This window comes from Cinclus cinclus, chromosome 14, assembly GCF_963662255.1.
Source record: "Cinclus cinclus chromosome 14, bCinCin1.1, whole genome shotgun sequence".
NCBI classification, from domain to species: Eukaryota; Metazoa; Chordata; class Aves; order Passeriformes; family Cinclidae; genus Cinclus; species Cinclus cinclus.
Window position 1 is genome coordinate 19937499 of NC_085059.1, and position 24311 is coordinate 19961809.

The 24311-nt window shown below is 57.8% G+C and overlaps 1 protein-coding gene across 1 annotated transcript in view; it reads left to right on the forward strand.

Annotated features, from left to right (window-relative positions):
• PPARGC1B (PPARG coactivator 1 beta) overlaps positions 1 to 24311 on the forward strand; it is a 42736-nt gene that overhangs the window by 16377 nt on the left and 2048 nt on the right. The window contains exons 2-10 of the mRNA XM_062502268.1: positions 14177 to 14350; positions 16491 to 16703; positions 18479 to 18589; positions 19677 to 20760; positions 21250 to 21286; positions 21647 to 21711; positions 22115 to 22877; positions 23354 to 23429; positions 24186 to 24307. Coding sequence (XP_062358252.1) covers positions 14177 to 14350; positions 16491 to 16703; positions 18479 to 18589; positions 19677 to 20760; positions 21250 to 21286; positions 21647 to 21711; positions 22115 to 22877; positions 23354 to 23429; positions 24186 to 24307 — 2645 coding nt within the window. The remainder of the gene's footprint in view (positions 1 to 14176; positions 14351 to 16490; positions 16704 to 18478; positions 18590 to 19676; positions 20761 to 21249; positions 21287 to 21646; positions 21712 to 22114; positions 22878 to 23353; positions 23430 to 24185; positions 24308 to 24311) is intronic.

Here is a 24311-nt window from a genome sequence, read left to right on the forward strand (position 1 = left end):
GGAAAGGACTCTGGGGCCGAGGGGGGAGGCAGAAGCAGGGTGTCCCTGTGTCCCCTTGGTGCTGCTTCAGCAGATGTCAGCACAGCGAGGAGAAGGAGGTCACCCAGAGATCACATCTGGGGATTTTTTTTGGGTTGCTCAAAGTCTGTGCATAGGATGGTGCCTGGAAAGGGAATGAGGGGAGAAGGAGGAGCAGCCCCAAAAAGCGCAGGGAGGTCTTTGATGCTGCAGGTCCCCATGGGTCACTGGCAGGGACAGAGGAGCAGCCTCTCTGCAGCCCCCATGGCAGTGGGGACACTCAAGGACCTGTCATTCCAAGTGACTTTTTCATGAGCCCCATGCCTGGTGCTGCCTGTCCCTGTATGGGGGCAGCAGCCTGGGCTGTGACATCGCTCATGTCCCTGCTGCTTCTGCAGCCACCAGGCTCAGGGGCTGGGATGCTCAGAGCAGGGACTGTCGCCTCTGTCCCTGCTGGGGGGATGGTCAGGGGGACTGTGTCCCACCCTCCCAGTGCCCAGGTGTGAGAGGATGGGTGTGAGAGGGTGGGTGTGCAGCAGGAGTGCCAGACAGGTTCCCAGTGTCCCCCTGAGCAGGTGGCACAGGCACAGTGGGCACCAAGGCTCCCTCTGCTGCTGCCACCACTCCATCCCATTGTCCCCAAGGGATGTGTGCTGCCAGTGGGATGAGGCAGCCCCAGCAGACCCCACAGCTTGGGAGACCCTTGAGAGGTGCCAGGAGCAGTGTGTGGGGTGCAGGACTGGTGCTGCTCTCCAGCAGGGATGATCAGTGGATTAACCCTCTCCTGGCACTTCCCAGACTCCTGCTCAGCTGCTGGGGTGGCTGTGGGGGGGATCTGGGGGCTGTTTCCTTTGGCCAAGGCTGTGCTGGTGGGGCAGGGGGCTAGCAGTGCTGGCAGCAGGGCCCTGGCCACCCAGGGAGCCCAGTGTCCCAGCATGAACCAGCTGGGAGCCCCGGGAGGCAGGATGGATGCCTGGAGTTCCGTCCCGCTTGGCCCCGTCTCAATGGGACTCGGTGCCAGGAGTGGGGGATGACTGCTGTGAGTCCCAGCAGGGCCACAGCCCAGCCTGGCTGCCTGGCCATGCAGGGCATCCCTCCTTCTCACCCCTTTCTGCCAGATGTGCTGATGGAGGCACCCAGGCCTCCTGCCAAAGGATGGGTGGCTTTGCTGTGGCTGCCAGAATGCAGGGATGGCTCCTCACCCAAGGCAGCCACGGGTGCCAGTGCTCAGCCTGGCTGCACTTGCTGTCTCCCTGGCACTACAGGCACTACATCCTTTGCCAAGCACCGGGGTCACACCAGGATTTGTGTCTCTGTTGCACATCCCAGAGGAAGGAGATGGAGGCCTGGCACTCGATGGCACCCATGGCTCCCTGCCCCTCCTGCCCCTCTGCTCCATCTGGGGCTGGTTTGGTTGAGGAAGATCCCTGGATTTTGGCAGTGGGCAACCCTCAGGGAAGCCACCCGTGCTTTGCCAGAAGTCCGGGTACCACTTACAAGGAGCAGGGGTTCCCACCCAGGCAGGACCCGTTTATGTCAGCACATCTAAACCCTTATGGAATACAGAGTGGGGGATTTAGACTCGGTCTCATCTCTCAGGAGACACCCAGGGGAAAGGTTCATGGATTATTTTATGTTTTGCACCCTGTTTGTGCCAGCTTGAGCATGTGGATGTGTCCGGGCAGTCCCAGTCCTGGGTGAGGGGAGCATCAGTGCAGCCCCTGGCTCCTCTCACACCAAACCCAGCAGCTGCAGGATAATAAATGAGGAGTCTATATTTAGACACTGAGTCTGGAGCAGCGTCACAGTGTTGCCAGAGGGTTTTACCATTCACCACAGGCAGGTTTCCCTGCTCTTCCAGCTCCATGCCACCTCTGCAGAAAAGCTCATCAAAGACATCCAGCTGGAAAAGCATCCTGAGCAGAAAAACTGATACCTGCACAAAATCTCAGTGCCTGCCGAGGGATGAGAGAGCAGAGCGTTCCAGGGAGCCTTGGAAGCAGCTGGCTTGGGGCCCGTTTCCTTTGGCAAATGCTTTATTTTGTTGCACAGAATTTTGTAGTAAAGAAAACAAGGATGGAGCCATCACTTGTGCCACCCCAGCCCGCTGTCAGCTCCTATCCCATCCAGCACAGCTCTCACCCCACCGAGCTGCTGATCCCTGTGGTCCCTAAATCCCCAGAGCAGCCTGGCTGCCTTGGCTGTGCCACTGCAGCTGCCAGGAGCAGCTGGTGGTGGGGAGGGGATGGTTCCCTGATGGAGCTGGGGCTGCCAGGACTCTGCTGACTCAGTCGGTGGCAGTGCCTGGTAATCCATGTTGAAATTCAAGGAGAGGCTGGAGCGTTGTGTAAAAAAGCCCTGTGCAGAGCCAGCTGTGGCTTTCCTGCCATCCCAGAGGGCAAGGTTGGTGCTGGCTTGGGAATGAGGAGATTTGCATGGAGGTTCCTGGTTCTTGGATCTGGGTTTTTTCCCCGTGTTTTGCAATGTCAGAGGATGTTGGGAACAGATGCTGTCCACTGCTGGCTCCTCCTAGCCTGGGGAGAATTTCTGCAGGCAAAGCCAAACCCTGAGCCATTGCCATGAGGTGTGAATGTGGCAGAGGCAGCTGGTGACAGGAATGGTGACCAGCTCTGCCCAAGCCTTCCTTTGTGCCTCACAGCACCAGGGCTTTTTTCCAGCATCCTTCCTTCAACATCCTTCTTTTGCTTGGGTTCCTGCACCTCCCGGGGATGGGAAATGCCAACCTGAGCACAATGCTGGGTAAAACTCAGCAGCAATGGGGCAAACAGCCCCTTCCCACTGCTGTACCCTGGGGCTTGCACAGCCCCAGATCTCTGCTCCCAGATGGGCATGAGGGAAGCTGAGGCTGCCCCTGGACCCCTGGAAGTGTCCGAGGCCAGGCTTGGAGCAACCTGGGATAGTGAAAGGTGTCCCTGCCCATGGTAGGAGGTGGAACAAGGTCTTTAAGGTTCCATCCCAATCCAAACCATTCCATGATTCTGTGCAGGGTGCAGTGCATGGACAACCTTCCCTGTGCCCTCCCGTGGTGCCAGCTGTGCCTTGGCAGGACAGGGACGCCTGAGGACACCCCAGTGGCTAAGATGGCTCACAGCTGAGCTGGGGGAGAGCAGCACATGGTGCTGGGGGTCAGTGAGCCCCTGCCTGCCCCCCACATCCCAGGGCACCCCAGGGAGGGACAGCCCCTCGCCCACTGCAGGAGTGGCACATTCAGCATGGGGACAGAGGCACCCACAGAGCTTGGGCAGCTGCCCAGGGCACTGGCAGCCATCTGGGAGGAGGAGGAGGAGGAGGAAGAGGAAGGCACCTGACTGCCAGGCAGGAGTCCAACTAGTTGAAACAGCTCCCGTTGTGGTTTGCATAACCAAGCCTGGCTGGAGCAGCTCTGGGTACACAGTGTCACCTGTCCAGGCTGGGAGTGGGCTTGGGGACAGGCTGAGGGGATGCCTGCCCTGGTGCCATGCCCACCGTGCCCTCTGTGTCCTGCTGTCAGGATGGGTCGTGCAGGGCTGGCTCTTCTCCTCCAGCTCCTGCCCCAGCAATGTCCCCACGGTGCCACACCGAGCACAGCCCTGCTCCTGCCTCCCTGCAGGACCCCTCCAAGGTGACACTGGAGGCTGTGACAAGGACTCCTGGCCCACGTTCCCACATGGCAGCCCCTGGCACGGAGGTATCAGAGGGAGAGGGATGGATCAGAGCAAGGCACAGGGCTGGAAACTGGAGCAGCTCACATGGCTGGGGAGCTGCTGCCAGGCACTGGGGCCATGCAGAGTGCACGAAGGTGGCACAGCAAGCCAGGGCTGAGGAGCCTGAACCCCCACTAGCCCAGCTTGGGGTTTCAGACCATCTGGGATGTGGCACTGCCGGGGTAGAGGTGGCTTCCCCTGCACCAGAGGGGACCCCTGGCTCTGATGCTCCCAACCCAAAGGTGGCTGCTGGCTCAGACCAGTTTCTGGCAGACCCAGAGCTCAGGGCTGCATTTCAGGCCAGCCTGTCTCTGGCTTTCTGGGGTCTCTGGATTTGCTGGGGTCAAAAATAGGGGGGACAAGGCCTGGGGGCAGGCAAGCTCAGGGCAGGGTGGTGAGGGAACCAGCCCAGCACATGCAGCACTTCAAGGATCTGATTTAGTGCAAGAACTCATGCTTGTGGGCTTCACCCCAACTGGTTTGGGTAGAGCAGAAGGGCCCCCAACTGGTTTGGGAGGAGGAGAGGGGCCCCAGCCCTCAGCTGGGAGCGGCCAGACCCCTCCTCTCATGCCCTGTTGGAGCCTGCCTGGGGTTTTGGGGAGGGGAAAGGTGTGGTCCCTCGCAGGAGAGAATTTGAAATAGAACAAAGCTTTGTGTATGTGGGTTTGCATGTGCTCCTGAAGGAGCTTCTTGCCCTCATAGGGATTTTTCTATCTGGAGATCTTGGAGCAGTTTCTTTCCAGGGTGAGTCAGTTGTTTGCAGAGTAGGAAGCCTGAAGAAAGCAGGTTGGCAGCACCAGCTCCAGGCTGTGGCTCGAAGAAATGCTTCCTGCAGAGCCAAAAAGCAGGGACAGAGCCCAGCCCTGGGGGCAGGTGGCCTGGCTGGGACACCTGACATTGCTCAGGTGTGGACCCGGACACAGCAGAGCCTCGTGCAGCCACAGAAAATCCCCAGAGCAAACAGGTTGTGCTGCTGGAAGTGCCTGCCCAACCTGCCCTGAGGTGCTGCTCAGGGTTCTCAGATCCAGCACCCACCTGTGAGCGTGTCCTGCATCCACAGACCTGCTGGGACCTGCTCTCCTCTCACCTTCCCTGGCCTCAGTTTCCCCACAGAGCTGGAGTGGTGTCAATACCGATCATCACTTTATCCTAGGGACTCCCTGATGGAAAATACCCAGCTGTCAGCATTCCCCTTCCCCAGCAGCTTTCTGAGCATAGTGGTGTGGGAGCAGAGGTGACCACCCCTCTGGTGGTGACAGTCCTCTCTGTCCAGGACACCTCTAGGTGCTGGGCAGAAAATGGGCAATCATTTATCTGGGTGTAAATGGGATGGGGAAGGAGAGAGAGCCCCTGACTGAGGAGAAGTGGGGGAGACCCAGCTCTTGCTGTCCCCAGGTGATGGGGACAGGGAGGTCCGTGGTGCCAGGTGTTGGGCAGGGCAGAAGCAGGAGTTGGCATGGACAGTGAGTCACCCCACTGTGACCAACAGTGCCCACCCACCCAGCAGAGCTGGGGCTTCCACCTGCACTGGAATATGGGCATGGACACACCTGGACAGGCGGGTAAGGACAGGTCTGAGTGGTATTGCCCTTTGCACAGAGGTTTGCATCCTCTGAGACCTCGTGCATGCAGCTGAAAACTTCATTTTCACACAGGAGCTGGGCACAGTGGGGGCTCCCACAGACCCTCCCGGCACGAGGGCCAGCACAGCCCGTGTCCAGCAGGAGAAAGGCTCCTGTAGAACCACAGGGAGGGTTTGGAGCTGGTGGCCTGACCCCCAGCAGGGCAGGGCCATCCCTGCAGTGTTCTGGGGCTGGACCAGCCACCAGGTCAGGCTAAATGCAGGAAGATCCTCCTTGTGCCTTCTTAACCCCAGCTTGAACCTTCCCTGTCTCCTGCCTCAGCCTGATTAACACTAAGAGGCTGCTGGTGGCACGAGCAGCTCTGGGCAGTGCCAGAACCGGAGCTGCTGCAGGAGGAACTGGAGTGCTCCCAGCAAGGACCAGGTTGTCCAGGCAGTCCCTGCTCCTCAGCAGAGCATCAGAAAGGTGTGAAAAGGCACCTGAGGCTCAGGACATCCTGCGGGTGGTGGTGACAGACCTGGCATGGGGGTGACACCAGGCTGGGGTGGCTGGCAGGCAGCAGGTTCTGTCTACCTGCTTGTCAGGTGTAAAGGGACAGGATTTGGGCAGGGATTGGGCTGGGTGTGACCTCAGCTCCCCTGTCACACAGGATGACACTGAGTGCCATCATGTACACAGAACTTTAAATGTGATTACGTTCATGACTCCATTTCATGAGTGTTGAATTTTTGTGATGCCTTATTTCAAATATCAAGAATCTGCTGGAATTTCTGTTCAGTTAAATCCTTTTCTCTCTGTGATGATGCAAGTTACTTGTGGATGATTGGTTGAAACGAAAATACAGATTAGAATAAGTTGACACAGGAAGAATTTATTTAATTTCAAAGAAAGGGGAAAAACATCTGAACCAAAAGCATTGCTTTTAAGAAGCTTCAGCAGACAAGAAAAAATGTTGATTGGAAAACAAGATGGCTACAAACTGGAGAGCTAAGAAAAAGGGAGTAAAAATCAAAATACACTACTTTTCCTTCATTTCTCAAAGGAATTCCAGCCCTTGCTGAGCTGGGCAGAGCCAGGCTGAAATAATTCAGGAATTCCCAGGACTCCTGGAAAGCCAAGGGGAGCTTTTGGGAACTTGTGGCTGTGAGTAAGGGAGCATGGCTGTGGCTGGGCTTGGTGGCACAAGGGCAGTGGCCCTGCCTCTGCCTGAGTGCCACCACATCACAGTGTGGGAACCTGGAGGGACAGCTGCTGATTCCAGGCAGGGATTTGCTCTTGGAGCTGGATGAGAGGGGTGAAGAGCTACCAGTGCCACAGAGCAGTGCCCGTGGAGCTGAGCTGGGGTTGGGTGTGACAGGCTGTGCCATGGGAGGATGTTCACAATGTCCCGTGGACAGAAAGGACATCCTGGAGCCCTGAGCTGGGCACCAAACCTCCAGAGGGGCTGGAGCAGAGCAGGGACAGGGCTGCTCCTCCTCACTGGTGTCCCTGTGCCCACATCAGTCATGTGGGACATCAGAAGAGGAAGGTCTGAAAATAATCACTCCCTCATGTTTTCCTTACAAAATGAGGGAGTTGCCATCGTGGGGAATTCTTGTGACCAGCAGAGCTGGCTAACAGTCAGCTCCTCAGTGAGTCAGGACTTGTCCCCTGTCATGGCCAGCCTGGTCCCCTGTGATGCCAGCCTGGCTCCTGGGGCTCCCAGCTTGTCTGGAGCCACAGCCTTCCCTGCTACCTCCAGGGGTGTGTGAGTGGAAGCAATCCCTACAATTTCGGTGTCTCCACGCTTTGCTGGCCTCGAGCACCGTCCCCAGTGCTCCCAGTCCCACTGGGCATCCTCTCAGGGTTGCAGGGCTTGTGCCACCTGATGCTGTGTCCTTGTCCCACACAGGCTGTGCTGTGAAGGAGGTGAGGAGGTGCTGGGGGTGCCCTGCCTGCTCCTGCTCCTTCCCTGCCTGTCCCCATGGCCGGGGAGCTCACAGGGCAGGGCTCAGAGCTCGGAGCTGATGGGACATGTCATTCCCCACTGGGCTGTGTGCCCAGCTCAGCACGTGCCAGCTGCTGCCCGTTGCTCCTGCCTTTGGTTTGGGGGAGATAACAAAGAATTTCTTAGAAAACCCCACCAGTGCTCAGCCTGGGGTCTGTGCCCTGCCTGGCTAATGCCATCAAAAGGTGACAGGGAGCTGGTGACAGGGCTGGCAGCAAGCACTGGCACGTGTGTATTTGGGGGTGCTGGATGGCATTTTCCAGGCTGGTGCTGCTGTTTGTCCCCAGGGGTGCAGGATGAAGCTGTCACACTTGGGCAAGCACAGTTCTGAGCACGCTGTGGGTGCCCAGGTGTGCTGGCACTGCCTGGCAGACCACAGGGACACAGCACAGCCAGGCAGGGCTGTTTCCATTAGGTGGTGTTGAGAGAGGAGGTGGCTCCTTGGGAACAGCCTGTTCCTGCTCCTTGCACAGGATGCAGCCACCCCTGCCCTTGCCCTGTGCCTGGCGCCACTGGCTGGGTGCTTTAGGGTCTGTGGGGGCTGCAGGGGCTCCCTGGTGGGTGCTGCTGGGCCTGGAGCTCAGGCAGAACCAAAGTGGACTCTGTAATTGGGAGCCTGAATAAATGAGCTGAGCGAAGTGTGAACATGCAGCTCTGTAACCTGTGATATACTTTGCTGCTTGCCCTTCTTCCTAAACCCGACACACCTTTGTTTGAAGTATTCCAGCAGAATGTTGTTTATCCAGGGCATTATTACCAGTATCTCAGGCTCCTTTTTTCTATCCTGTGACTCAAGGACAGCTTAGTGCAATTTCATCCATCTTTCCTCCATATCAAAGTTATCCTGGCAAGTTCATGTTTATTGTTTGCGGTTAATGTTTAATATTTCCCATTACTGGCATCTCATGGTTGATCTTAATTACACCCTTCTAATGTAAGACAAAAGTCAGCAAGTGAGATTGTGCTCAGGCTGGGGCTGGGGCTCAGAGCCTGGCACTGGGCACCCCTTTGCCCACTCAACACATCTCAGGCTATGTTGGGAGGACAGCTGCTCTATGTGTACCACAGAATCACAGAATCATTTAGGTTGGAAAAGACTTCTAAGGTCATCAGGTCTAACCTTTGAGTCCAACCTCTGAGCCCAGGCTGTGTTGGCACAGCATGCCCAACGTGGGGCCAGGCAGCTCCCACGTGCTGCACCCAGAGGGACCAGCAGGAGTTTTTTGGAGTAGCTCAGGAGGAAAAAAGAGCTGCTGTTCGCTTAGTCCAGGCTTTAAATGAGTTTTTGCCTCTTGCTGGCTGGGCTGAATCGTTAAAACGGATTAGTAGAAAGTTAGAAAAAAAGTAATTAAAAATTAACAGGGGGCAGAGGGCAAAATGCCTGGCAGGACAGCGAGGTGTCTCATGTTTTTTGCTGCCTGTGTGCCTTTCCCCCAAACTGGGGAGGGGATGAGGGACCTGCCTGTCCCTGTGCTCACTGTGGGTACAGGCAGGTTCCCCTCACCTCCAAGGGACCCCTCGCCCTTCTCTGTGGGGCTCTCAGCCTATAAATATCGGGGGTGTCAAGGGGTGACAGGTCCAAGGCACAACCCGACACCAGCTCTCCCTCATTCACAGTGACATTTTGTCAAATGCCACTGGGGAGGGGGGTTGCTTATCTGCTGGCACACGCTGCAGTGACCTTCACAGCTCTGGCCAGGTGCCTCTTTGCTGTATTTACACTTATTTATAGCTCTTTCCTCCATTCCCACGTCTGCCCTCCTCCCTGGTGCTGGAGCCAGGCTGCCCACCCCACACATCCCACATCCCTCTGGGCTGGGTTGGAGCTGGTGCATCCCTGGGATTACCAGGGGCTGGCAGCACTGGTCCTGGTGCTGATGGCCTGACCCCATGGGCACCATGTCCCCTGGCTTGGAGCTGTGGGGACAGCAGGGTGCACCCCTGGGTTTGGTCCCAGTGTGGGTCATGCCCATAAAATCGCCTCATTGTGGTTCTAGGGCAGCAGGGGTGTTCTGGGGGTCTGCAGGCACCCAGCCCTGCCTGCCTAAAGGGGTGAGTGGCTGTGCCCAGTGCCACAGCAGCCAGAATGCCACAGAAGCCAGCTCAGTGCACAGCAGCCAGCTCAGTGCCACAGCAGCCAGCTCAGTGTCACACCAACCAGCTCAGTGCCACAGCAGCCAGCTCAGTGCACAGCAGCCAGCTCAGTGCCACACCAGCCAGCTCAGTGTCACACCAACCAGCTCAGTGCCACACCAGCCAGCCCAGTGCCACACCAGCCAGCCCAGTGCCACAGCAGCCAGCTCAGTGTCACACCAACCAGCTCAGTGCCACACCAGCCAGCCCAGTGCCACAGCAGCCAGCTCAGTGCCACACCAGCCAGCTCAGTGCCACACCAGCCAGTCCAGTGCCACACCAGCCAGCTCAGTGCCACACCAACCAGCTCAGTGCCACACCAGCCAGCTCAGTGCACACCAACCAGCCCAGTGCCACAGCAGCCAGCTCAGTGCCACACCAGCCAGCTCAGTGCCACACCAGCCAGCTCAGTGCCACAGCAGCCAGCTCAGTGCCACACCAGCCAGCTCAGTGTCACACCAACCAGCCCAGTGCCACACCAGCCAGCCTAGTGTGGAACCAGCCAGTTCAGTGTCACACCAGCCAGCCCAATGCAAAGCAGCCAGCCCAGTGTGGAACCAGCCAGTGCCACACCATCCAGTTCAGTGCCACAGCAGCCAGTGCCACAGCTGCCAGCCCAGTGCCACAGCAGTGCCCATCTCCCATTTCCCTGCAGGGCTGTAATCCCCGTTTGGAGCAGTCTGTGATTACGGATTTCCCTGATAAGCCCGAGGACTCTCTGCAAAACCCCTCCCCAAGGATTTTCTTTCCTTTTCCGAGTCGGAGCCGGGTGAGGGTGAGGAGGGAGAAGCTCCCCTTGGGGCCAAGGGAGGGCTGGTGGGAGCAGCACTTGGCATTTCTCACCTTCTGCTGCTTTGGGTCCCAGCCTGAACACCCCTGGCTAATCTGGGGCTGTGTCTGCAGCACGTGTGCATGTATATTTATCCCTTAATGCTTTGGGTAGACTCCTGGCTGTGCAGGGAGGAGCTGAGTCACCATTTGCTGCCCAGCGAGGAGTGGGCTCCCTGTTCCTGGCTGCTGCCTTCGGCCCCTCTGAGCTGCTGCCTCTTTCCTTCTTTTTTTCTCCATGCAGCACGGTGGCACCTGAGTGCCAGGGCCATTGCAGGGTTGTCACACAGGCAGTGCAGAGCTGCCCTGGCAGGCTCCTGGAAGGTGCTGCCAGTGGCCAGCAGTTCTCCAGAGGTTGCCACTGTGCAGGCTGACTAAGCACGAGCCCTTTGTGTGCCATCACTCCGTGTGCCCACAGCCCACGCCAAAATGCTTGGCCATGGCTTCAAGGGCTTGGACCCAGGGGTTCTGCAGATAAGGGTAATTTCTACCAGTGCTGTTGTTGGAGTGAGACAGAGGAGAGCACCTGCAGGTCTCTCTGTCACGGTCACTGCACTGTCCCCAGCTCCCTGAGCCAGTTGAGCAGAGCAGACAATGAGCTGAGCTATTGCTTGCCCTGGTTCAGCTTGCTATTCCCTGGCAGCAGGGCTGTTCCTGCCCTCCCTGGGCTGGTGGATACAACCTGACCCCAGCCAGCCTCTCCAGTCCTGCTGACTGCAGGAGTTTCGTATGGGGAGCCCAAGTTGACCCTGGAAAAGAGGAAAACATTTCCTGTCTCGTTAATCCAGTGTTTGAATTAGAGTTGGGCTTGGGGAGGAGTCTCGTGTCTCTTCAGAGATAAGACCTCACATGGCAGAGTTCACACTGCTCCAGACCAGAAGAACTGAAAGGGACATGTCCCACCTGCTGTCCCCAGGGTGTCAGGAGCCAGCACTGGGCTGGGACATCGTTGGATGTGGCTCCAGCTCAGGACAAGTGCCAGAGCTTCTGTGGACACCAGAGACAGTGGCCTGTATTGAACACCCTCACAAGGGGGCAGGGAGATGGATCCTAACCCTTCTGCCATCTCCTCGTGCTGCTTCACCTTGCCACTGCCCTGGGAAGGGCACATTGGGGACATTGCAAAGGGACAGGGAGTGGGAGCGCCCGGGAGCTCTTCCAGAGCCAGGAGACAAAGAGATGCTGAGCAAGGAGACACCAGGAACTCTCCTCCCTGGGGCAGGGATTCATCAGACACTGCCAGCATCTCTCTGGTCGCTGCTTTGCTGCAGCACACCCGGGCCAGGTGTCTGGGCTGGGGGATGCCTCCAAATTCCGAATTTCTGAGCATGTCTCCATGGGTGTTTGCTGGCTGCACACCAAGAACCCATGGCTGATCTTCCTACAAAGTCCCGAATAAAATTAGAACAAAAGTTCACTCCTCTCCCAAGGCAGCAGGAAGTGCAAAGGGTGGGAAAAGGGAGAGTCAGAGCAGAGGAGGTCTCCCATGCCCTCCCCATTGCTGCTGGCATCCCTGTCCTGGGCAGGGGCTGGGCCCTTCCCCACCCTGAGCCAGCCCAGAGGGGCTCTCTGCTCTCAGTGCTGCTCAGGGTGATGGGTGCTGAGCTGGGAATGGCGATTTCCCTCTGGAGCCCCAGGTCCATGGTGGCTGGGCTGGGTAAATGACCCTGCCTAGCAGAGGGGACTGGTTGGGGTGCTGAGGTGCAATATGGGTTATCCCACTAAGCAAAAGCTGTCCCGTATTTTCCAAGAAGGAGTAGGAGCTGAGTTTTAGGCATTCCCAACCTGTGGTAGGCAGGGAGCATCCCCAGTGACTGGTCAGTCCCTCCCTGGAGTGCCCAGAGAGGGCAGCTCAGCAACATTGCATTGCAGGAGTTTATTTTTACCCAGCCCTGTTGCCAATGGGGACATGTCACATCTGTGGAGTTGATCAAAAGACATCCCAAGCACTGGTGTCAGCTGCTCCTTGTGATCTCAGCACCAGGATCTTTTCCCTTGTGGCATATCAAAAGGAGCAGGAGAATTTGGCTGCTCTGCTATTTTTAATTGCACGCACACACGCACACACAGACACACGTATATCTATGTATGTATGGCTTGGCTAAAAATAAAAACCTTTGCCTGTGTTCCCATGGGAAGATCTGGGGAGAAGGGGGAGACAAAGTTGTCACAAGACTTTTTCTGGAGCAGGCACTGGAGCAGGGACAGGAAGGCAGGGACAAGCCACAGCAGGTAAGGGACACATCTGAAAGGCCAAAGGATGTCTGATGCCAGAGCTGATGCCAGAGAGGACAGAACAAGGGGAAAGGCAGCATCTGTGTCCCCCAGAGCTGGCAGTGGGGACTCCTGACCTGCTGCACGTGCTCTGACACCTGGGAACAAAGGTTTTTGCAGGGCAGGTTAGAAAATCCCCATCCCTGGGGGTCAGCGAGGAGTAGCAGCTCCCAAAGCCACTCAGGGGTGCCTGATACACTTTGTGGCACCACACTTGTGTTATCTACCTGATACACGTCCCTCCAGCAAAACGGTGAAGGGAGGGTGCTGGGAGAGCATCCCCCAGAGCTCTGTTGGGGCTGCAGCAGCAGCTCCCTGCATCCCCCAGCCCCATGCAGCCCCTGGGCATGGCTGGGACATGGCACTGCCCATTAAACCACTCTGCCCTGCCCTTGCTGTGCCCTCCAAGGTGCTCCCCCTGTTTTCCACCTCCCCTGGGGTCAGGCAGGTTGGGAAGCAGGTGAGAAATGCAAAATGGGAGTGAGTGCCTGCACAGGAGTGTCCTTTGGAGTGTCCTGAACATGGTGGGGAGGCTCCTCAGCCTGGGGGAGCACAGTCAGTAGTCCCAGAATATCCCAATTTGAACAACGAAAAAATGAGGAGAGAGAAAAGCTGTTCTTTTCCATTCCTGCAGCAGGGTTTGAAATCCCTTTGAGTGAGGGAGGAGACCCTTCCAGGGTGCTCAAGAGGGGCCCGTGTGCTCCCCTGCAGCCTCTCTCACATGCTCAGATGTTTGCCTGCTCCAAAATCCATTTGCTCAGTAAATAAACTTGCTTCCCTCACTGCCAGAAAACTCCCCTTGGGCAGCCAATGCTGGGAGGAGTTGCACCAGACCTTTCCCCTCCGTGTTTTAACCTGGACACCGAGGCTAAACCAGGCACATCCAAATGCCAGGGCAGGCAGTGGGTGCTGGTGCCAGCCCTGGCTCCCTTGGGTGCTGGGTGCAGCCATGGGGAATCGTGGCTAGAAGCCAGACCCAAGTGGGGTAGGTGCCAGCTCCTTTCTGTGGTTCAATGGAGATTTTTTAGCTCAGTTCCTGCAGCTCACATTGTGCCGTGTGCTCTCAGACATCCATTCATTTCCATGCTGTTCTTCTCATTCTGCATGGAGCAGGGTCTGAGGTGCTTTGGGATGTGCAGAGGGATGCCCTGAGTGGTTCAGGGCCACGTGGTGGGGACAGGGTGAGCTCCAGGTGTGAGGCTGGCCCTGTGTGCTGCTGTGCCAGGTCTCTTGTGCTGATCCCCAGGCCACCTGCATGACCTGGGTGTTACTTTTAGGGCACTCAAGGGCAGGAATTGCCCTAAGAGCAATTAGGTGGCTGTGCTGAGCCCTGACCATCTGCAGGGACGGACGAGGCTCTTCCCATGCAGGTCCTGCTGTTCCAACCTCTGCCACAGCTGTGACACCAGGGGGGGTTTGGTGGCAGCTGTGGGGCTGCTCACAGTGACCAGTGCCAGGCTGTGCAGACCCAGGGGGTGAAAAGGTGCCCACCACACCCTGCCAGTGCCATGTCACCCCTCAAGAGGGGCTGGGAGCACCAGGGTGGGAGCACCAGGGTGGGATCACTGTCTGTCCCCGTGGGGGGATGCTGCTGTCTTTGCTCCCTGCACCTCTGGGCTCAGCCTGTTTCTCTCCTTTCCTGTGTGCAGTATGAAGTGTCTGGCGAGGAGCACCTCTACTCTGACTTCCCTGAGATCGATCTGTCCCAGCTGGATGCAGGTGACCTGGACTCTGCTGGCTGCTTCAGCGAGCTGCAGTGGGGTGGGGAGCACTCAGAGACCGACTCCAGCCAGTACAGCACCGACGACTCCGAGCTCTTCCAGGTACCCCATCCCCCCCAGGATGGAGACAGGGGGAGAAGGAGGGTGGGTGGGAGGAGGGAACACACACACAACTATTAATATCTCCTCCCCAGCTGATTAGTGCTCCATTAATTTGTGCACCGGCTCTAAATGGGGCAAGCGGAGTAGGGCTGATGAGGAGGAGGAGGAGGCTGAGCCAGCTCTCCTGTGCTGGATTATTCACAGGGAATTGCAGCTGGGGTGCAGCGTGTCCTGTTCCATTCCCAGAGTGCCAGGGTGGCAGTGTGGGGGTCTCAGCACTGGGAAAATTCCCTTCCCAGGAGCACAGAGCAGCCCCTTGCTCTGTTTTCCCAGCTCCGGCAGCCCCCTGTGTGTGGGGGTCCCTTTGGGGGCTGGGGTCCCTTTGGCAGAGGGGCTGGTTCCTCTCCTTGGCTCTGGGCTGGGATGGATCCACGGCTGTGCCAGCGTGGTGCAGTGATGGGGCAGGGGATGCTCCGTGTCCCTCTGCCCCTGTCTCTGTTTCATCTCCTGGAGCTGTGAGGACAGGGCAGGGCTGTGGGCCCAGCACAGATGGGTTGGAAGCAGGGAGGTGCAGAGGGGACTGGGCACAGAGCAGCCCCCTCACCCTGCCCAAAGCTCTTGCCATGCCCTGGATGTGCCTGTCCTTGGGGCTGAGGTCTCTGTGCCCTCCTGAGCAGCACCCAGGCCTTCACCCCCTTGCACAAGGAGGTTGTGAGCCGCTGGTACCAGCTAATCACCAACCCTGGGTTATATTTTGGGAGGAGGATTTCTATTTAAACAAAGAGATTAAAAAAAAAGCGCCTCAATATTTTCTAACCTGCCCATAATAACAACCCTCTGGCTTTTATGCTGGGCTGATGCTGTGCTTGAAAATGGTCCAGTCCAGCTGAGGGACTTTCATCACGAGATGCATATTTTCCATGAACTTCCTGGGGAAAAGATAAACAGAAAAGAAATGCAAAAGCCAGGCCGATGAGGAGCAGTGGAGTATGATGAAATGTATCCCACTGAACTTGTATGCACAGCAATCTCGTGCCAATAACAGGAGGAAAAGAAACTGAGCCAAAAATGGAGCATCCTGCTGCCTTTCCCTGGAGCCTGCTCTAGTAACTGCGAGCAAGGTTAGGGCATGGAACAAAAGATGTTTAATTTTCAAACAAGAGGAGAGAAACACAGGAGGCTGTGTGCAGGCAGCAGTCCTGCCTGTGAGCCTGACTTTACCCCCGTGCTAATTTTATCACTGATGGTAGCCTGCTTCTCGTTGGACATGGTTTACATTCAGATTATGATGGAGGAGGACCAAAAAGAAGGAACTCCTGGCTCACTTCAGCCATTCCTCAGCTTCTGCATCCTCTTCTGGCCTTCAGCGCTGTATTGCCAGACTAGTAGGGAACTCGTGGGGCTGGAGGTGCATCAGCAAAGCCAAAGCCCAGATGAAAAGAGGGACCCAAGTGAAGCTGGAGCAATGGGCAGGGAGGAGGCAGGAGCAGCCCCTAGCCCAGAGGGAGATGGGCCTTGCACTGCAGCTCCCCTGACCCAGTTTTTGGGTGAACAGCATGATCTGGGGATGCTGATGGGAGATTGGGGAGTGACTGGGGCTGTGCTCTGGACAGAGTCTCTCACTGGGTGCACCAGCTTGAAGTGTGAGGGCTCAGAGCTCCTGAGGAGCTGGAGGTGCCTCTGTCTGGGGGCCTTTAGTGAGCACAAATCTCAGAGTGGTTGTTGTCACAGGCTGTGGCATCTGGCCAGTGGTGCAGGGCAGAGCTTCCCCTGTGCCCTCCTGGGAGGCTGTGCCCTCTTGTCCACTGGGCTGAGCTCACAGCTCTTGCACTTGCAGCCCAGAGTCAGGAGGAGATTTTTCCTCACAGATCCTCTATCTGCTGCTGTTTGGCTCACGGTGGGGTGGAGGGACTGTTGGGAGAGGAGATGCTCTGATTCATTCTTTTCCTGCTGCGGTGCAGGTGGACAGACTGATGCTCCTTTTCTGGGTCTCTCCCCATCCCATCCTAGCGCTGTGCTGGGGAAAAGCTCTCCCAGTGGGAAGTGTGGGAGCTGGTGTGGCTCTGCTGGTCCCCGTCCCCTCTCCAGCATCCCTCTGCCCATCCTAACACCCCCTTTCTTCTCTGCCTGCTCCTTTCAGATAATAGACAGCGAGAACGAAGCGCTGCTGGCAGCCCTCACGGAGACTTTGGATGATATACAGGGAGATGACATGGGCCTGGCTGCCTTCCGAACTATGGAAGAGGGGGACACGCTCAACCCTGCCACCACCTCACCTGCCCCCTCCCCCAAACCCACCGCCCCGGTCACGGGGGGGCCGCCCCCGGCCCCCGAGTGTGATGAGCTGTCTCTAGTAAGAACCCACTTCCTACTGTTTAAGGTGGATTTGGATGAGCCCCAGATAAGCCGGCTGCATGGGTATGATAGGAAGCCAAGGTCTGAATTTTTTCATTCTAGGCTTAAAACTCTCTTTAACCGTCAATACCAAAGCATATACTTGTATTGTATACGTATACATGTTCTGCATCATCGCTGTCACCTCCATCACCATCCTCACGGGGACGAGCTCTGTGTATACAAATCTATCGATGGATGGGGTGGGGGTGGGTGCCGGAGGGCTGGGGGCTGCTTTGGCACACCCACACCTGCTTTTAATCCCGTGTGCAGGTGTGGGGGATGCCCGGGGCTCTCCCTGGCTCATCCCAGCCCCGTGCCCATGGGCAGTGGTGGCTGTTTGCCCTGGCTCTGAGCTCCCTGCTGTCACTAGAGGGGCTTGCCTGAGTGTCAGCCCCTGCCCTCGGCTCTCAGTGGGAGGGTTTGACCCTCCCTGTGCCTTCCATCGAAGCCCCTCAGGGTCTGGCTTGCCTCCAGTGCCTCCAGATCTGGTGGCTGGAGCATCCCTCTTGATTCCCTGCAATATTGGGGCTCCAGCTTTGCTCCCCTTCCTGGCCAGTATGAACTGGGAGCGTGACCTGGGAGGTTCCCTGGTACAGGACACCCAAGCTGCTCCCTCCTGCTGCTCACAGTCACCCCCCAGAGCCCCCAGCCCGGTCCCGGGGTGTCCCCAAACTCCCAGCAAAGGGGAGGAGTGACATCCAGTGGTGACAGCGTGCATCTCCACCGCCCACGCCCCGCCAGGGGTATATATCACACATGACCTGTATGTGTATATATAGGATGTATACGTTGCAGGGGTGGGGGGGAAAGGGTGCTGGGCGCTTCCACCAAGAAAACCCTCACTCCTAAAATTGAGGGTGGCATTTCCTGGCAGACCCCGACCCGGGCACCCCTTTTCTGTCAGTCCCTAACCCTGCAGGGCTCCGTGCCCCCCAGGCAGCACAGGAGCCCCAGATCTGTGTCCTGCAGTCCCCAGTGCCTACGCAGTCGTCTTGCTGTTGAGCTGTTGTTAACGCCACACGGGCACAATCTCAAATGTTGTTGCTGGGTGTGGGGTCTGGGTTGGTTGTTTTTTGTTGGTTTTTTTGCCCTCCCCCTGATCAAAATTGGGGTTGAGTAGAAGGGAAATGCTGTGCTGAGCCTGCTGTCAGAAGTGGTGGCACTGCGGGTGAGCTGGGGAAAACCCAGTGCCCATGGGCTTGGCACAGTGCTGGGGGAGATCCTCCACAGATCCCACAGGGATTTGCTTCTGCAGAATGCCTTGAAAGCTCGTTAATGAGTCGAGGCCCTCTCTGGATGTTTTGGTTAAATGAGCCTCCCTGGGGACTCCAGCGAGCTGTCCAAACCCATCACTCACACCAGTATAAAGCCTCTGTCACCTCAGGCAGAACTGATGGAGTGAGAAGTTGGGATGCCACGGCAGCTCCTGTGTGTGTGACACCAGTGGGGCTGTCCCTGGGAAGTAAATTCCCTCCTGTCCTCAGTGCCCCAACCTGCCTGGGGGTCCCTGGGCTGAATGCTGTGGGGACAGGGCTGCACACACAGCCAGGCACCTGCCCCACAGCCATGACGAGGTGGGAAATACAAACCCTAAACCCCTTCGCGGCCTGATTTTATTTCTTTTTTGCCCTATTTTTGGGTGGGATGCTCACACACATGGCCCTCCCCTGGGTGTTTTCTTCTGCCCTCTCTGCGATGCCGACTCCTTTTCTTGCCACTTTCTCTTTCCAGCTGAAGAAGCTGCTCCTGTCTCCATCACCTCCAAGCTGTGAGGTTCAGCGGGACGGGAGCGCCCGGCGCCCGGGGACCCCAAAATCCCGTCCTGCACGGCCCTGTACAAAGGTACATCCCTGTACTAGTGGTTCTAATGCACCTGCTGGAAGTATTTACTCATTTCTTGTTGTGAGATAGGATTAGGAGGAAGGTAAAGTAGGTTCGAATTTTGAAGGGTGTAAAGAAAACTTTATTAACAGAACTAAAGGAAAAAGAGTAAGAAAATAAGAATAAACTTTTATAACACCTCCCCCTACGCACCTTTTTTCTTTCTTACTGACAATGTAAAGAGACAAAACCTGGGCTTTTCAGTCAGTTTACTACCTCTGCAATAGTCTTTTTTGAGTTCTCTTAGGGTGAGGAGTCTTTCTTGCCATGCTGTGGAGACTTCTCTATAAGAGATGGTTCTTTTGTGGCCTCAGTGTTACAGCAAATCATGCTCTCAGCAGCTTCTCTTAGAAAATCACTTCCATGGCTGGCTCCTTCCCTCCTCACCAAAAATCACTTAATGCAAAACCAGCACATTCCTAGAGCCCCCTGCAGCACCCAACTCCTGGGAGCTGCCCAGAGGATGGTGCTGGGGAGTGTGGGCAGCCTCGGGGCTGGGCAGGGAGTTGGGAACAGGCAGGGACTGTCACCCACAGTGCTCCCATCCCTGTCTGTTGTAGTCTGGGCTCTGGAAAACTTTCAGACTTTGTGCTGTGCTAAGCAGCACCTTGATCTCACTTGAACCCGGGGGGTTTGGCCTCTCCCAGCTTCTCTGAGCACCCATTTGTGAAAGCCCCATGTGCTCCCTAGTCACCCCTTCGACCCCCTCCCTGCTGACTCTCAGCCCAAGCCAAGGCCCAGCCCAGCACTTCAGCTGATCTGAAGCCCAGCAGAAGGTGCCACATCAGAGATTTTCCTGCTTTGCTAATGGTGGTTGTGCTGTGCATTAGGCCTGGCAAATTAGATTGTGTGGGAAGAGCAGCAGATGCCTGTTGGGGAGAAGGAGCATCACTGCCTGCAGGAGGGGCGTGAGGCTGACCCCAGGGAGGTCGGGGTGCTGGTGAGCCACAGCTGGGGGGTGTGAGGGTGTGGGGTGGCTCTGTCATCCTCCCCTCAGGGTCGTGGCTGTGGAGCTCGGGACTGAATTTCTCCTCTCTCCTCTCGGAAGGTGGAGGGTCCCCGGGACAGGAGGGCGAGCGTCCCACAGGCTCAGAGCCGCAGCTGCACGGAGCTTCACCGGCACCTCACCTCCAGCACCTCCTGCTCCCAGACCAAAGGCCCCCAGGCACCCGAGGAGTGCTCCAGCAGCGGCCACCACCCATCCCTGGGCGACTGCGCCCACCACGAGGACGACAGTGACTCCAGCGAGGACTCGCTGAGCTCTGGTGACTCGGTGGCCGCGCTGTCCTCGGCAGAGGATGGCCCAGGCCGCCAGTTCTCCTGCGAGGGGCAGCTGCACTCGGTGGTGGAGCTGATCCGCTACATGCACACCTACTGCCTGCCCCCTCGCAAGCTGCCCGCCCGCGACCCCGCCGACACCAAACCCCAGCCCTGCAGCAGCCCCTTCAAGAGAGCCAAACCAGACTGTGCCCCCGTGCCAGGCGGTGCCCAGAGCCGGCCGGGCTGCGCCTGGCAGGCACCTGGCAGCTGCAAGAAGCCCGGAGCATCCTTCTCCATCCTGAAGGAGCTGCTGGCACGGGACCTGCTGTGTGATGTGAGCAAGCCATACCGCCTGGGCAAGCCGGTGTACGCCGCCCTGGCACGGCCACCCGGCTCCTGCTCCCCCGTGCCACCCGATGGCGAGGATGCCAGTGGGACTTGCGCATCCAGAGTGAAAGCAGCAGCGGCAGAGAAGGGAGAGCTCCAGCAGAGCCCCGAGGCGGAGGTGCCACGGGAGCTGGGTGGCCTTGAGGACGATGCTGGCAAGCAGGAGGGCACCCTGGGCACAGGGAAGGCGGCCCGCAAGCAGGACAGCGCTGTTCACGCCGTGCGCCGCTCCAAGAGACTCAACCCCGAGCTCGGGCACTGGCTCTCCTTCCTTGATGAGCCCCACACCGAGTCCTCCGTGCCCCTGGGCTGCAGGGAGGCCCAGTTTCCAGTGCTGGAGGGTTTCTCTGCTGAAGAGCCAGCTGCTGAAGTGGAAGTGGGGGGCACAGCCCCATCAGCAGAGCCCCAACCCCTCTGCCTGGGCTCCCTGGGGGATGGCGAGGTGGGCACTGAGAGCCGGCGCTGTGCCCTCCTGGAGCAAACAGGTGAGGGGCTTGGGGACTGTCCTGCTCACCCCCCTGCCCGTGCCATCCCTGTTGTGGGTGAGTGATGCTGGCTGGCTGCTGGGCACTCAGCTGGCAGGAGAGCTGTGAGCAGCCCCCTGTGCTGCCTGCCTGTGGGGTCTTGTGCATGGAGGGAGCTGGGGGTCTGTTCACTTTTGGGGTGCTTTTTCAATCCATGGGTATCTTCTGCCTCTGTTTCCTCATTCTTAAAATGAGGTGGAGGAGTTGGTGTGGCCATAAACCAGCAGGGACCTGGTTCCCCCATCCCTGCAGGTTCTTCCCCATGGGTTCACCCTGGGTCTGGGCTCTAGGGTTCAGCTGCAGTGGTGCCCCCAAAACCCCTGCAAACTGCAAGTGCAGGAATGGCTCAGCCATGGCAGCGTGAGCTGTCCCTCTCAAGTGGGCAAAGCCCTCAGTGGGCACTGCAGGGATACAGCTCCACTGGTAACCTGCTTCTCTCCTACCTTTCAGAAACACCCAGGTGTCTCATGCTGTCCTTGGCACAAACGTAAGTGCAGATGGGGCTGAGTGAACCAATCTGGGGCTGGAAACTGCCTGGGGTTGTGTGGCTGGGCAGAGCCTCTGCAGCCAGCACAGGGAGCTGTGTTTGCAGCGCACAGTGAGCTGCACTGCTGGGCACAGGGCTGTGGGGAGCCACAGGGTGCAGGGAGCTGGGAGAGTGCCATGCCCAGGGCATTTTGTGTGTGCCCTGGAACTGCTCGCCCCACTGCCCTTGTGGGGTTACCCTGTCAGGCACCAGCCAGAGTGGGAGGACTCACTTGTGGGCAGTGTTCTCTCAGCTTGCTTTTGGTTTTTGGGGCTTTGGTTCACCTAAACACTTTTCTCCTGATTTTCTGCACTTCTCCAGTGACCCAACCTTTGGGAAGAGAAACTTTGAGCCAATGCTGACTGTGGAGCTGTGTGGGACAGCAGGTAGGACAGGTTTGAATTTTTTAGTTTTGCAAAAATGTACTCTAGGAGGGGACTCACCCTAAGTTCAGCCTGGAGGCATCAGTTCCAGCCTACCCGGTCAAGGGGGCACCTTCATCCCCTTCCCACTGCAGACACAGGAGACTCCCTGTGCACTGCCACATCTGAGCACCATGAGCAGCTCTGAGGAATGATTTTGGGGTGGGAGGAGCTGTTCAGGGGGGCCCTGCATGGGCCAGGAGGGAAAGGAGAGTTCTCTGGCCCCTTCTGGGATCAAGGCATCCTTAGTGCCCCAGGTGCCACTGGGTGAGGCTGTGGGGGCCATGGGTGCAGCCCAGGACTGGGGTGGGACAGGGCGGGACGGAGGGGGAAGAGCTGACTCCTGCCCTTTGTCTGGGGGGTTCAGGTCTCACTCCACCCACCACTCCGCCCTACAAACCCGCCGAGGAGGACCTGTACAAGCCAGACATCCCCCAGGAGCCAGGGAAGGAGGATGGGATGGCCCCCAGCCCCGGGGGCACCGGGGATGTGACAGCCTCGAGGAAAGCCCCCAGGAAGCACCCGGAGAGGACGGAGCTGTTCGCCCACCTGAGCCGGGCGGGCGGGCGCCCGCTCCCCGAGCAGCAGGGCTTGCTCAAGCGACCCTTCTCCCGCTCCTTCGGGGACCACGACTACTGCCAGGTGCTGAAACCCGAGGCTGCCCTGCAGAGGAAGGTGCTCAAGTCGTGGGAGCCCCCGAGCCAGGTGGAGACGGAGCACAAGAGGAGGGTCCCGGCCGCCCACTACCAGGGACTGGAGCTGGGCAAGGACACGGGCACTGAGATGCTGTGGAAGGATGGCATCAAGCAGCTGAGAGACCAGGAGATCAGAGCCAGCTTAACAAAGCACTTTGGCTTTCTGGACAGTGCCCTCGATGATGAGGACATGGTGTTCTGCAAGACCCCTGAGTACGACACCGTCTTTGAGGACAGCTGCAGTGAGAGCGGCTCCCCCGGGGAGGAGGATGAGGAGGAAGAGGAGGATGAAGAGGAGGAGCATGGCAACACCAAGCTGTGCCTGAGGAGAAACCCCCTTTCCAGGACCAGTTTGCATTACTGCTCCAGGAGCAGGTCCAGCTCGGGCTCCTCGTGCTGCCGCTCGCGGTCACCTGCCAGCAGACGCACCTTCAGGTACGGGGGGCTTGGGGACATCGGGGCTGGTTTTACTCCCTGAATTTTTGGCATGGTGCAGAGCAGCCCCAGTGCACTCTGCTCTGCTGGCCCAAGTAGTAAAGATGCTAATTAATGAAAGAAAAATTATGAAAATAACTCGTGCTGTATCAGGCACCCCGCTGCAAGCATCTGGCCATGGGTTGAGGGAGCAGGGCCAGAGCGAAGCAGCTTGGGGGGTTCCATGGGTGACAGGGCATGGGCAGGCACCCAAACCAGGCCTGGGAAGGGGCAAGTGCTGGCTGGGGACACCGTGGCGTCGATGAGAAAAACTTTTCCAGTCTCCTTTCCAGTGTTTCCAAACTCCAGTCTCTCCTTGGCTCCCAGTGTCCTGAGTGCCCATCCACTCCTGTGGGTGTCTCAGCTTCTCACTGATGTTTGAAGCTTTCCCAGCAGCTCCCCCAGCCCTGGGCTGACCTCCTGGCCCTCCCTTGCAGGTGTGAGAACGGCGAGCAGTGTCAGGGTGGCAGCGGGCACCGGGGCCAGCTGAAGAAGAGACGGGAAAAGGCCATCGTAAGTGAGGGGGGACAAAGCAACCCCAGCCCTCGGCTCCTCTCCTGCTCCAAACAGCAGCACTGGAGCCCGTTAGCCCTGGCTTCAGCATCCCTTGGTGCCAGGCCAGTGCTAAACAAGGACATGGGGGTGGGGGGAGAGGAAAACCCAACGTGCAGCAGAAGCTGCCAGCGATTGGCAACACATGGAGTCCTTGGCAAAGGGCGGGGGGGCCCAGAGCATCCTACACTGGTGCCTCAGTGAACTTGGCACTGGCCATTTCTGGGGTGAACTGGGGAATCCCTGGAGCTGCTCGGCTGTCACAGATGTGGCTCCACTGCATCTTTGTGCACCAGGAACTTGTGGGCACATGCTGGGAGAGGGGTGGGCATATGGGAGGGTAAATTGGTGCTCCATACTGTTGTGCACACTCACTCACACTCACACATGCTACTTTGGCACTTTTTCCTGCAATGTAATTGGATTTTGCCCCTGGCAAATCTTGGGAATATATCCCACGTTTGCCAGGAGAAGCTGAAAGAGCTGCAAGAGTGCAGGAGAATTTTAAAGGAGAAAAAAGGGGTGGTGGCTGCTCCAGCCTAGTAGTGGCTGTCCTGTGGGTGACACTATGACCTGGCTGGAGCAGAGACAGCCAGATCCTGGAGGTGTCAGGCTGTGTCCATGGCAGCATTTCCCAGTGCTGGCTTGCAGGGGCTCCTTCACAGCCCATCAGCAGCCCGGAGGTGCAAACCTGAAAGCTTTTGGTTGTTTTGGCAGGGGGAAGGCCGGGTGGTGTACATCAGAAACCTCTCCAGCAGCATGAGCTCCAGCGAGCTGAAGAAACGCTTCGAGGTGTTTGGTGAAATCGTGGAGTGTCAGGTCCTGTCCAGGACTAACAGGTGA